Source organism: Salvelinus alpinus, chromosome 7, assembly GCF_045679555.1.
Source record: "Salvelinus alpinus chromosome 7, SLU_Salpinus.1, whole genome shotgun sequence".
Lineage (NCBI taxonomy): Eukaryota > Metazoa > Chordata > Actinopteri > Salmoniformes > Salmonidae > Salvelinus > Salvelinus alpinus.
Genome location: NC_092092.1, coordinates 80,296,127 through 80,310,281, shown reverse-complemented (window position 1 = coordinate 80,310,281; position 14,155 = coordinate 80,296,127). Strand labels below are relative to the sequence as shown.

The window sequence follows — 14,155 nt, the reverse complement described above, 5'->3', positions numbered from 1 at the left end:
GAGAGCAGGGTTAAAGGTCACTCTGGAGCCCCTGGAGAGCAGGGTTAAAGGTCACTCTGTGCACTGTTAGCGCCCAACTGCTTTCAAATCTATAGCCCCCACAGACTATGGCACTACTACTCCATGATAACAAATGTAAACAACTGTCACGTCTACTCCCTCTCCCCCTCTCTGGTGCTCGTTGTCACCAGTTTTCTCAGTATTACGCATACCTGTCACTATCGTTATGTGCACCTGCGCCTCATGACACTCACCTGGACTCCATCCCCTTCCTGATTACCTCCCCTATATCTGTCACTCCCCTTGGTTCTTTCCTCAGGTGTTATTGGTTCTGTTTCTGTTTCATGTCTTTATGCTTTTTGTGTTTCTTGTTTTGTTCCATGTTCGTATATTTCTTAAATGATTCACTCCCTGAACTTGCTTCCCGACTCCCAGCGTACACGTTACAGAATAACGCCTCACCAAGGGAAACATCAGGGAGTGTTCCTTTGTTTTTTGTTAGTGTAGGTGACATCGGGTCCGGGTGTCGCTACCGTAGCAACCGGGGATGCCTCAGCTGGCTCGTCAGGCTTCCATGCCTCCTGGTCCCCGGGACGGTCCCTCTGGTCGGTGTTCTGCGGCTGGCGCCGCGCGTCAGGGAGGGGGTACTGTCACGTATACTCCCTCTCCGGCGCTCCAGGTCACCAGGCTGCTCATTATTACGCACATAGTTACACGCACCAGCGCCTCATCAGACTCACCTGGACTCCATCACCTGCCTGATTACCTTCCCTATATATGTCACTCCCTTTGATTCTTTCTCTAGGCTTACTGTTTCTGTTCCGTTGTTTCATGTCTGTATGCTACTTGTGTTTGTTGTTTTGTTCCTTGTGTTTATTAAAGTCACTCCCTGTTCTTGCTTCCCGACTCCCAGCGTACACGTTACAGAATAACGCCTCACCAAAGGGAAGCATCAGGGATTTATTTATTTATATATTTTACTGGTGACGTCAAGTCCAGGTGCCGCTGCCGTAGCAACCGGGGATGCCTCAGCTGGCTCGACAGGTTCTCAAGCCTCGGTTGGCTCGTCAGGCTCCCCATACCTCAGCCTGCTTGTCAGGCTCCCGCGCCTCAGCCGGCTCGTCAGGCTCCCGCGCCTCAGCCGGCTCGTCAGGCTCCCACGCCCTGTCAGGCTCCCGCGCCTCATCCGGCTCGTCAGGCTCCCGCGCCCCAGCTGGTTTGTCAGGCTCCCGCGCCTCATCCGGCTCGTCAGGCTCCCGCGCCCCAGCTGGTTTGTCAGGCTCCCGCGCCTCAGCTGGTTCGTCAGGCTCCCACGCCTCAGCCGGCCTGTCAGGCTCCCGCGCCTCAGCTGGTTCTATAGGTTCCTGCACTTTAGCCGGCTCGTCAGGCTCCCATGCCTTAGCCGGCTCGTCAGGCTCCCGTGCCTCAGCTGGCTCTATAGGTTCCTGCACTTTAGCCGGCTCATCAGGCTCCCGCGCCTCAGCTGGCTCTATAGGTTCCTGCACTTTAGCCGGCTCATCAGGCTCCCGCGCATCAGCTGGCTCTATAGGTTCCTGCACTTTAGCCAGCTCGTCAGGCTCCCGTGCCTCAGCTGGCTCTATAGGTTCCTGCACTTTAGCCGGCTCCACAGTTTGAGATTTGCAATGTTCTGAACGTTGCACCCTAATGGAATGATTATTCATGTCTTTGATACTGCTTAGGTCACATATACTGCATGATCATCTCTCCAAGTAAAGGTCTTGATCTTGATTTAATGAAGAGTGGTGAATTCCCTTCTTAGCACGCAAATGGTACTTTCAAGTTTCAAGAATGAGATATTAATCAATTAGGCCTATGCTAATTCAGTTAAGGTCCATTTATGTCTTTAAAGTAAAAAGAGAGGGTGGTCATAGTGAGATTCCCATAAACTGTGGCTATGTATGCAATGTGTATTGTATACAGTATAAACAAAGATGTTGTTCCACCTTTCTTAAAGGCCCAGTGCAGTCAAAAATGTGATTTACCTGTGTTTTATATATATTTCCACACTATAAGGTTGGAATGATACTGTGAAATTGTGAAAATGATGATAATGCCCTTTCAATGCTTGAAAAAAATGCCTGAAATGTCTGCCTTTTTTGGTGGGATGAAGTTTTGGCCTGTCTGGTGACATCACCAGTCGGTAAATTTAGTTAATAGACCAATCAGAAAGAGAGTTCAAAACTTCTCTGCCAATAACAGCTAGTTTTCAGTTTTACCCTTCTCACTCAGACCACTCCCAGACAGTCCTAGCAAAATTATTGCTTGAGAAATTGCTTTCTGCTAAGAAGCTATTTTTGTTTATTTTTGACCATTTTAATTGAAAACAATCACAGTAAGGCTCGTCATTTTTACCCAGAAATGATTTGATATTGAGATTAAAACGGCTGTATTGGGCCTTTAGATAAAGGTGTGGCTGTGGTGCTACGTGGGTATGTCAAATGTACTTTTATTTAACCTTTATTTAACTAGGCAAGTCAGTTAAGAACACATTCTTATTTACAATGACGGCCTACCCCGGCCAAACCCGGACGACGCTGGGCCAATTGTGCGCCTCCCTTGGGACTCCCAATTACGGCCGGTTGTGATACAGCTTGGATTCGAACCGGGGTGTCTGTAGTGACGCCTCTATCACTGAGATGCAGTGCCTTAAACTGCTGCACCATTCGGGAGTCCTAATGTAAACATGTTATCATTAATTAGACTGTTAAGAGAGACAGTCTCTCTCCATTGGATATCAGTGTCATTGTCCCATGTGTTCAGCTTGTCCTACAACATTCCATTAGTAGTTGGGTCACCAATTTTCCTTGCACACAAATAATGCATTTCTGGAGCCCGAGTGGCCTCCCTTCATACACTCTTTGCTCTTGATGGTCATTCCTTTATTATACCTCAATTGTATAATCTCACAAAGCTCTCGTTTGATCTATTCAGAGGATGGTTTGTCCCAGACTGGATGTCACCTCTTATGAATCACCATAAGTAACCCTTAGACTTCATGGCACACAACGTGTTTGTCTAGTCTAGTGAGAACATAGAGACAGACAGAGAGAGAAAGAGGGAGACAGAGAGAGCGAGACGGAGAGATAGGGGAGAGAGAGAGAGAGAGAGAGAGAGAAATTAATCAAAACAGGAACATTTTACATTTGGCTAGAAATTCAAAAGGAAATTATCTTAACAGAGAAAAATGTCCTCCTGTGTGCTACCTATATCCCCCCACTAGAATCCCCATACTTTAATGAAGACAGCTTCTCCATCCTGGAGGGGGAAATCAATCATTTCCAGGCCCAGGGACATGTATTAGTCTGTGGCGACCTAAATGCCAGAACTGGACAGGAACCTGACACCCTCAGCACACAGGGGGACAAACACCTACCTGGAGGTGACAGCATTCCCTCCCCCATATGCCCACCTAGGCACAACTATGACAACATAACCAACAAAAACGGGTCACAACTCCTGCAGCTCTGTCGCACGCTGGGTATGTACATAGTCAATGGTAGGCTTCGAGGGGACTCCTATGGTAGGTACACCTATAGCTCATCTCTTGGCAGTAGCACTGTAGACTACTTTATCACTGACCTCAACCCAGAGTCTCTCAGAGCATTCACAGTCAGCCCACTGACACCCCTATCAGACCACAGCAAAATCACAGTCTACTTGAACAGAGCAATACTCAATCATGAGGCATCAAAGCCAAAGGAACTGAGTAACATTAAGAAATACTATAGATGGAAGGAAGGCAGTTTGGAAACCTACCAAAAAACAATTAGGCAACAGCAAATTCAATCCCTTTTAGACAACTTCCTGGGTAAAACGTTCCACTGCTATAGTGAAGGTGTAAACTTGGCAGTAGAAAATCTTAACAGTATATTTGACCTCTCAGCTTCCCTATCAAATCTAAAAATCTCAAATAGAAAACCGAAGAAAATGAACAACAATGACAAATGGTTTGATAAAGAATGCAAAAATCTAAGAAATAAATTGAGAAACCTGTCCAACCAAAAACATAGAGACCCGGAAAACCTGAGTCTACGCCTTCACTATGGTGAATCACTAAAACAATACAGAAATACACTACGGAAAAAGAAGGAACAGCACGTCAGAAATCAGCTCAATGTAATTGAAGAATCCATAGACTCTAACCAATTCTGGGAAAATTGGAAAACACTAAACAAACAACAACACGAAGAATTATCTATCCAAAATGGAGATGTATGGGTAAACCACTTCTCCAATCTTTTTGGCTCTATAACAAAGAATAAAGAGCAAAAACATATACATGATCAAATACAAATCCTAGAATCAACTATTAAAGACTACCAGAACCCACTGGATTCTCCAATTACCTTGAATGAGTTACAGGACAAAATAAAAACCCTCCAACCCAAAAAGGCCTGTGGTGTTGATGGTATCCTTAATGAAATGATCAAATATACAGACAACAAATTCCAATTGGCTATATTAAAACTCTTTAACATCGTCCTTAGCTCTGGCATCTTCCCCAATATTTGGAACCAAGGACTGATCACCCCAATCCACAAAAGTGGAGACAAATTTGACCCCAATAACTACCGTGGAATATGCGTCAACAGTAACCTTGGGAAAATACTCTGCATTATCATTAACAGCAGACTCGTACATTTCCTCAATGAAAACAATGTACTGAGCAAATGTCAAATTGGCTTTTTACCAAATTACCGTACAACAGACCATGTATTCACCCTACACACCCTAATTGACAACCAAACAAACCAAAACAAAGGCAAAGTCTTCTCATGCTTTGTTGATTTCAAAAAAGCCTTCGACTCAATTTGGCATGAGGGTCTGCTATACAAATTGATGGAAAGTGGTGTTGGGGGAAAAACATACGACATCATAAAATCCATGTACACAAACAACAAGTGTGTGGTTAAAATTGGCAAAAAACACACACATTTCTTCACACAGGGTCGTGGGGTGAGACAGGGATGCAGCTTAAGCCCCACCCTCTTCAACATATATATCAACGAATTGGCGTGGGCACTAGAACAGTCTGCAGCACCCGGTCTCACCCTACTAGAATCCGAAGTCAAATGTCTACTGTTTGCTGATGATCTGGTGCTTCTGTCACCAACCAAGGAGGGCCTACAGCAGCACCTAGATCTTCTGCACAGATTCTGTCAGACCTGGGCCCTGACAGTAAATCTCAGTAAGACCAAAATAATGGTGTTCCAAAAAAGGTCCAGTCGCCAGGACCACAAATTCCATCTAGACACCGTTGCCCTAGAGCACACAAAAAACTATACATACCTCGGCCTAAACATCAGCACCACAGGTAGCTTCCACAGAGCTGTGAACGATCTGAGAGACAAGGCAAGAAGGGCATTCTATGCCATCAAAAGGAACATAAATTTCAACATACCAATTAGGATCTGGCTAAAAATACTTGAATCAGTCATAGAGCCCATTGCCCTTTATGGTTGTGAGGTCTGGGGTCCGCTCACCAACCAAGATTTCACAAAATGGGACAAACACCAAATTGAGACTCTGCATGCAGAATTCTGCAAAAATATCCTCCGTGTACAACGTAGAACACCAAATAATGCATGCAGAGCAGAATTAGGCCGATACCCACTAATTATCAAAATCCAGAAAAGAGCCGTTAAATTCTACAACCACCTAAAAGGAAGCGATTCCCAAACCTTCCATAACAAAGCCATCACCTACAGAGAGATGAACCTGGAGAAGAGTCCCCTAAGCAAGCTGGTCCTAGGGCTCTGTTCACAAACACAAACACACCCCACAGAGCCCCAGGACAACAGCACAATTAGACCCAACCAAATCATGAGAAAACAAAAAGATAATTACTTGACACATTGGAAAGAATTAACAAAAAAACAGAGCAAACTAGAATGCTATTTGGCCCTAAACAGAGAGTACACAGTGGCAGAATACCTGACCACTGTGACTGACCCAAACTTAAGGAAAGCTTTGACTATGTACAGACTCAGTGAGCATAGCCTTGCTATTGAGAAAGGCCGCCGTAGGCAGACATGGCTCTCAAGAGAAGACAGGCTATGTGCTCACTGCCCACAAAATGAGGTGGAAACTGAGCTGCACTTCCTAACCTCCTGCCCAATGTATGACCATATTAGAGAGACATATTTCCCTCAGATTACACAGATCCACAAAGAATTCGAAAACAAATCCAATTTTGATAAACTCCCATATCTACTGGGTGAAATTCCACAGTGTGCCATCACAGCAGCAAGATTTGTGACCTGTTGCCACAAGAAAAGGGCAACCAGTGAAGAACAAACACCATTGTAAATACAACCCATATTTATGTTTATTTATTTTAACTTGTGTGCTTTAACCATTTGTACATTGTTACAACACTGTATATATATAATATGACATTTGTAATGTCTTTATTGTTTTGAAACTTCTGTATGTGTAATGTTTACTGTTAATTTTTATTGTTTATTTCACTTTTGTATATTATCTACCTCACTTGCTTTGGCAATGTTAACACATGTTTCCCATGCCAATAAAGCCCCTTGAATTGAATTGAATTGAATTGAGAGAGAGAGAGAGAGAGAGAGAGAGAGAGAGAGAGAGAGAGAGAGAGAGAGAGAGAGAGAGAGAGAGAGAGAGAGAGAGAGAGAGAGAGAGAGAAAACTGGGAACATGGTCCATCAGCTTCCACAGTCTTCTAGTTGGAAAACTGACGCTGCTGAATAATTTGTTAGGGATGGGGGGGGGGTTGAAGAATGGAACTCATTTGAATAATGGATGACCCTCATTGGTAAATCATGCTCTCGCATGTCAAAAGTAAACTTAAATGTTGGACACTTTGGGGTGAACTTTTAAAAATGATCACCAGCATCACGAAGATCTCATGAAGATGTAATGTAGTTAGGGGCACCCTATTTATTACATAGTGCACTTCTTTTGACCAGAGACTTATGAGCCCTGGCCAAAAGAAGTGCACTATGTAGGAAATAGGGTGCTATTTCTGCTGTAGACTACAGTTGATCATGCATGTACAGAGCAGCTTTGTACACTAGCTATCTGGGGGTTTTCTATGATCCAGGAGAAGTAACATACCTGAGTTCTAATACCATTACAGGTATTCTAATACCATTACAGGTATTCTAATACCATTACAGGAATTCGAATACCATTACAGGTATTCTAATACCATTACAGGAATTCTAATACCATTACAGGTATTCTAATACCATTACAGGTATTCTAATACCATTACAGGTATTCTAATACCATTACAGGAATTCGAATACCATTACAGGTATTCTAATACCATTACAGGAATTCTAATACCATTACAGGTATTCTAATACCATTACAGGTATTCTAATACTATTACAGTAGGTATCTGGACTGTTAGCATCATAGCATAACAAATAACATGCGCGGTGAAGATATAGCATCTGAGTGAGCTGGTTATGACTATGAGCTATTGTGCATCTCAAAAGGAACCCCTTTCTCTATAGAGTGTACTACTTTTGACCAGAGCTCTATGGGGCCCTTGTCTGAATTAGTGCACTATATAGGGAATAGGGTTCCATCTTGGACACCTGCAGTGCCCTCAGAAAGTTCAGACCCCTTGACTTTTCCCACAGTTTGTTACGTTACAGCCTTATTCTAAAATTTACTTTTCCCACAGTTTGTTACGGTACAGCCTTATTCTAAAATTTACTTTTCCCACAGTTTGTTACGGTACAGCCTTATTCTAAAATGTACTTTTCCCACAGTTTGTTACGGTACAGCCTTATTCTAAAATGTATTAAATAAATAAAAATGCTCATCAATCTACAAACAATGTCCCATAATGACAAAGCAAAAACAGGTTTTTAGAAATGTTTGCAAATGTACAAAAGTATAGGTACATTTTGTTTGCGCCCACATCTTCAGAAATATGTCTACACATGGTATTAAAATGTGTCTCTTATCTGTCAACTGTGTCCACATTGTGACCAGATTTCCTGGTCCCTCCCTGTTTGCAAATGATTTGACAGCTATTCTTTTCAAAATAATATGTAATTTATTTATTTGAAGACACATACTGATGCCATAAGTCAATGGTGCCACCAATGATTTTAGAAGGCGAGATAATGACGATTTAAAAGTTTACACCTTCAGAGGTGGTCAGGAAGATCTGATCACAATCAGATCATAATGCATTTTTTTTAAATCGTCTCCACCTGTCTGAAAATGTGTCCACAATCAGAATGAGATCAGGACAAAGGATACATGTTAGAACCAGGTATAAACAGGGCTTTAGTCTTCTCTCCATGTTTTGACCTGCTGTAGTTACTGCTCGGCCGTCTGTCTGTCTGTCTGTCTGGAGACTGATTGAAACAGGCACGCAAATAGCACTCTCTGCTAATCTATTGTGGTCAGTCAGAGAGCCTGATGAACCAATATCTAATTAACTATGCGGCGATGCAAAGCAATCCCATGCCGGAGGCTAGGATCCATGCGGAGATCTGTGTGAGATGCTGGAAGCAAGCAACACATCACATCCAGTTTATTTCCAATGATATCAGTCAAAGCTAAATGTGATAGAGAAGTGGAAAAATAGGACTTTATGTTAATGCGCAGAATGTACTATTTTGACATTTTGAGATCTTGGGACTAAAAGGTTCTATTTGCAAAATGATGAATCTGAGATAATTGGCTTTAATTTATTTTTATTTTTAATATAACCTTTATTTAACTAGGCAAGTCAGTTAAGAACAAATTCTTATTTACAATAACGGCCTACACCGGCCAAACCCGGACGACGCTGGGCCAATTGACGCACCGCCCTATGGGGCTCCCAATCACGGCCGGTTGTGATACAGCCTGGATTCGAACCAGGGTGTCTGTAGTGACGCCTTTAGCACTGAGACGCAGTGCCTTAGACCGCTGTGCCACTCGGGAGCCCATTGGTTTGAATGGTGTCAGCAATTTTTATACTGTATTCTTTTGAACTTAACATGAATTAAGGTATTTAGAGTACCATATGCTGTAGGTAGAGAACATTGAACAGAAAATGGTTATGTCAATAACTAGAACCTTATAGTACCTAACTCTCCATTTAGAATATTTTCAAGTCTTATCTGAAGAAAGCCTCCCAGTCCCCCGACCCCCAGACCTCCAGCCCCCCAGCACAACCCCAGTCTCCCAGTCCCCCGGCCCCCCCGACCCCCAGACCTCCAGCCCCCCAGCACAACCCCAGCCACCCAGTCCCCCGACCCCCAGACCTCCAGCCCCCCAGCACAACCCCAGTCTCCCAGTCCCCCGGCCCCCCAGACCTCCAGCCCCCCAGCACAACCCCAGCCACCCAGTCCCCCGACCCCCAGACCTCCAGCCCTCCAGCCCCCCAGCACAACCCCAGTCTCCCAGTCCCCCGGCCCCCCCGACCCCCAGACCTCCAGCCCCCCAGCACAACCCCAGCCACCCAGTCCCCCGACCCCCAGACCTCCAGCCCCCCAGCACAACCCCAGCCTCCCAGTCCCCCAGTTCCCCAGACCTCCAGCCCCCCAGCACAACCCCAGCCTCCCAGTCCCCCAGTTCCCCAGACCTCCAGTCCCCCAGCACAACCCCAGTCTCCCAGTCCCCCAGTTCCCCAGACCTCCAGCCCCCCAGCACAACCCCAGCCACCCAGTCCCCTGGCCCCCCAGTCCCTCGGCCCCCCAGTTCCCCAGACCTCCAGCCCCCCAGCACAACCCCAGCCACCCAGTCCCCCGACTCACCAGTCCCCCATCCCCCCCAGTCCCCAGCTGCAGCCTCAGGCCCCCATCAATCCCCCATTCCCAGCCCAATTAAATTACATTCTGCACCCAGGCCAGACCAACCAAATGAAAGGTCACCGCATGGCCACAGCCTCTTCCAGAAAGGCAATTTGATCCAAGCCTGTCAGAGGATGAGGGGGATTAGGATTGGCAGGCGGGGTATATTTTTAATTTTACTACCCATAGTCATTCCACCGATTAATCCAAATTAGGATGTTGATTTAACAATGCATTGACCTTTAGACAGAGTTCATCCACAGTGACAAGTTAATCTACACAGCATATAGATATAAATGATGGAGCTGTATCTGAGTCTATAGGTTGAGCTGACTATAGATATACATGATAGTAGCTGTATCTGAGTCTATAGGTTGAGTTGACTATAGATATAAATGATGGAGGTCTATCTGAGTCTATAGGTTAAAATGACTATAGATATAAATGATGGAGGTCTATCTGAGTATAGGTTAAAATGACTATAGCTTCCCTCTGAGACCTAAAACCAGAAACCGGTCATAAATTGTGACCGTTTAATTCCTCGATAGTGATCATAGCTTTACATTACAGTATATTGTCTACAATAAGTTTACCAGGCAGCTTGTTTGACTTGTTTATAGTTTAGCAGTTCTTCCAAATCCAAATTCAGTTTGTATTTTCTATAGCAATACATTTGTACTTTGATGCAATGATCTCGATGTCAAGAGGTACGTGCTCCCCTGAGTACAAACATCAGATTGCATGGCGAACAGATGTCCAGTCCATAATATTGACACATTCATATAGCAGCGTATACAGTACTTACCACCTAAGGCTTGCTTCATCACAAAATTCATGGTTCCTTCTGATACTCTGGTCTTCTACAGACAAACACAACTCTGCATGTAGCCGCCCCTTCTTTACCAGATCTCTGTTGCCTTCCTCAGTCTGTGTGAGTGTTTACCTCTTGATCCAAGCTGTGGAGAGAGAAGAGGGAGAGGAGGGAGAAAGGAGAGATTGGAGAGATAGGAGAGAGAGGAGGGAGGAGAGATAGGAGAGAGAGAGGAGAGAGAGAGGAGAGATATGAGAGAGAAGGGAGAGAGAGGAGGGAGGAGAGATAGGAGAGAGAGAGGAGAGATAGGAGAGAGAGATGAGAGAGAAGGGAGAGAGAGGAGGGAGGAGAGATAGAGGAGAGATAGGAGAGAGAAAGGAGAAAGAAAGGAGAGAGAAAAGAGAGAGAGGAGAGAGAAAGGAGAGAGAGGAGAGAGAAAGGAGAGATGAGAGGAGAGAGAGGAGAGGAAAGGAGAGAGAGGAGAGAGAAAAGAGAGAGAGGAGAGAGAGGAGAGAGAAAAGAGAGAGGAGAGAGAAAAGAGAGAGGAGAGAGAAAGGAGATAGAGGAGAGAGAAAGGAGAGAGAGGAGAGAGAAAGGAGAGAGAGGAGAGAGAGGAGAGAGAGGAGAGAAGAGAGGAGAGAGAGGAGAGAGAAAGGAGAGAGAGGAAAGAGAGGAGAGGAGAGAGAGGAGAGGAAAGGAGAGAGAGGAGAGGGAGAGGAGAGAGAGGAGTGAGGAGAGAGAGAGAAAGGAAAGCGAGGAGAGAGAGGAGAAAGAAGAGAGACAGGAGAGAGGGAAAGGAGAGAGAGGAGAGTGAGAGAAAGGAGAGTGAGGAGAGTGAGAGAAAGGAGAGTGAGGAGAGAGAGGAGAGAGATGAGAGAAGAGAGAGGGGAGAGGAAAGGAGAGAGGGGAGAGAAATAAACAATGAAAGACAAAACAGTTTACTGGAAGATGTTAACAAAGGATAGTGGCTAGGTACAGTATGGTTGAGGTAGTAGGGTGTGTGTGTGTGTGTGTGTGTGTGTGTGTGTGGTTGCAGAGCATACAGATGTATCAATCTCTATGTTGTGGAGGATACATCTATGTCAGTATCTCATCACTGAGCTCTAATAGAACAGAGTATATTTCCTGCTACAGTAAACCATCGGTGCTGCTGGATATTTCACCTCCTAGATGTCCCTCTGGTCCCCCTTTGAAAGACAATCCCGTTCCCCAGAACAGCCAGGATCAATACTAAGGTACTCTCCTGTGTTAAAATACTACAGAATACTCTATGTTTGAGACCCAGGGGGTTATGGGTGTTTAAGACCCAGGGGGTTATGGGTGTTTGAGACCCAGGGGGTTAAGAGTGCTTGAGACCCAGGGGGTTAAGGGTGCTTGAGACCCAGGGGGTTAAGGGTGCTTGAGACCCAGGGGGTTATGGGTGTTTGAGACCCAGGGGGTTAAGGGTGCTTGAGACCCAGGGGGTTAAGGGTGCTTGAGACCCAGGGGGTTAATGGTGCTTGAGACCCAGGGGGTTAAGGGTGCTTGAAACCCAGGGAGTTAATGGTGCTTGAGACCCAGGGGGTTAATGGTGCTTGAAACCCAGGGGGTTAATGGTGCTTGAGACCCAGGGGGTTAAGGGTGCTTGAGGCCCAGGGGGTTAAGGGTGCTTGAGACCCAGGGGGTTAAGGGTGCTTGAGACCCAGGGGGTTAAGGGTGCTTGAGACCCAGGGGGTTAAGGGTGTTTGAGACCCAGGGGGTTAAGGGTGTTTGAGACCCAGGGGGTTAAGGGTGCTTGAGACCCAGGGGGTTAAGGGTGCTTGAGGCCCAGGGGGTTAAGGGTGCTTGAGACCCAGGGGGTTAAGGGTGCTTGAGACCCAGGGGGTTAATGGTGCTTGAGACCCAGGGGGTTAAGGGTGCTTGAGACCCAGGGGGTTAAGGGTGCTTGAGACCCAAGGGCTTAAGGGTGCTTGAGACCCAGGGGGTTAAGGGTGCTTGAAACCCAGGGGGTTAAGGGTGCTTGAGACCCAGGGGGTTAAGGGTGCTTGAAACCCAGGGGGTTAAGGGTGCTTGAGACCCAGGGGGTTAAGGGTGCTTGAAACCCAGGGGGTTAATGGTGCTTGAGACCCAGGGGGTTAAGGGTGCTTGAAACCCAGGGGGTTAAGGGTGCTTGAGACCCAGGGAGTTAATGGTGCTTGAGACCCAGGGGGTTAAGGGTGCTTGAGACCCAGGGGGTTAATGGTGCTTGAGACCCAGGGGGTTAAGGGTGTTTGAGACCCAGGGGGTTAAGGGTGCTTGAGACCCAGGGGGTTAAGGGTGCTTGAGACCCAAGGGCTTAAGGGTGCTTGAGACCCAGGGGGTTAAGGGTGCTTGAAACCCAGGGGGTTAAGGGTGCTTGAGACCCAGGGGGTTAAGGGTGCTTGAGACCCAAGGGCTTAAGGGTGCTTGAGACCCAGGGGGTTAATGGTGCTTGAGACCCAGGGGGTTAAGGGTGCTTGAAACCCAGGGGGTTAAGGGTGCTTGAGACCCAGGGGGTTAAGGGTGCTTGAGACCCAGGGGGTTAAGGGTGCTTGAGACCCAGGGGGTTAAGGGTGCTTGAGACCCAGGGGGTTAAGGGTGCTTGAGACCCAGGGGGTTAAGGGTGCTTGAAACCCAGGGGGTTAAGAGAAGAGCCTCATGTCCATAAACACACAGCTGGCTTGATTAGCTCCAGTCAACAGATGTAGAGATGTAGGCTTGCGTCCCAAATGGAACCTCATTCCCTATACAGTGCACTACTCTTATGGCTCTGGTCAAAAGTAGTGCACTATGTAGGGAATAGGATGCCATTTGGGACGTAACCATATTCTACAGGGCATCAGCACTGAGCTGAGTGCTTTCACTGCATTAGCCCCTGCTACTATTCATCTGGACAAGGTATCTCTTAAAGGAGCAGTCAACAGAAAAACGTTAGAATAAAGTGGAGTGCCAACAGCCAACTACATTAGAATAGAGGGCTTTTCATGTTCTGCTTGCTTGTTGATATAGAGTAGAACTCTATGCAAGTGTAGACGGTTGTTGACTGTACAACCCCAGGAAGTCAATCCAGACCATATTAATAGTTTCCTTATTTAAAAAAATATATATATATATATATATCAACGCCAAACTTGATGACTCTAAAATGTTTCACGTTGATAGGCCCTTGTGAAGTGGATTTACAAAGGATTTAAAATGGACACGTAAAATTTGATTTGTTGATTGATCAATAACTCAGTCGTCTCTTAAACCAATCCCTTAGCTTTGGTATCATTTCAACTGATGGTTCATGAAAATATATATATATATTTTTTAAATATCCAAGATGGAGGAAAATCTATCCTAATGGACCGTATGGGTTCTTGAGGCAAATCTGTTCAGCATGAGGAAAGACACCCACATACAAAGTTTCAAGTCTATTGGTGGTATTCAAAGTTGAGGGTCGCAGAAAAACTGCAGTGGGGTCGTCAAATATATATATACAGTATATACACTATACATACAAAAGTATGTGGACACCCCTTCAAATTAGTGGATTTGGCTATTTC

The 14,155-nt window shown here is 45.7% G+C and overlaps 1 protein-coding gene across 1 annotated transcript in view; it reads right to left on the bottom strand.

Annotated features, from left to right (window-relative positions):
* Positions 1–14,155, bottom strand: part of LOC139580243 (complexin-2) — a 109,818-nt gene that overhangs the window by 11,094 nt on the left and 84,569 nt on the right. The window contains exon 2 of the mRNA XM_071408796.1: positions 10,605–10,755. Within this exon, the coding sequence (XP_071264897.1) occupies positions 10,605–10,635 (31 nt within the window). The 5' untranslated portion in view covers positions 10,636–10,755. The remainder of the gene's footprint in view (positions 1–10,604; positions 10,756–14,155) is intronic.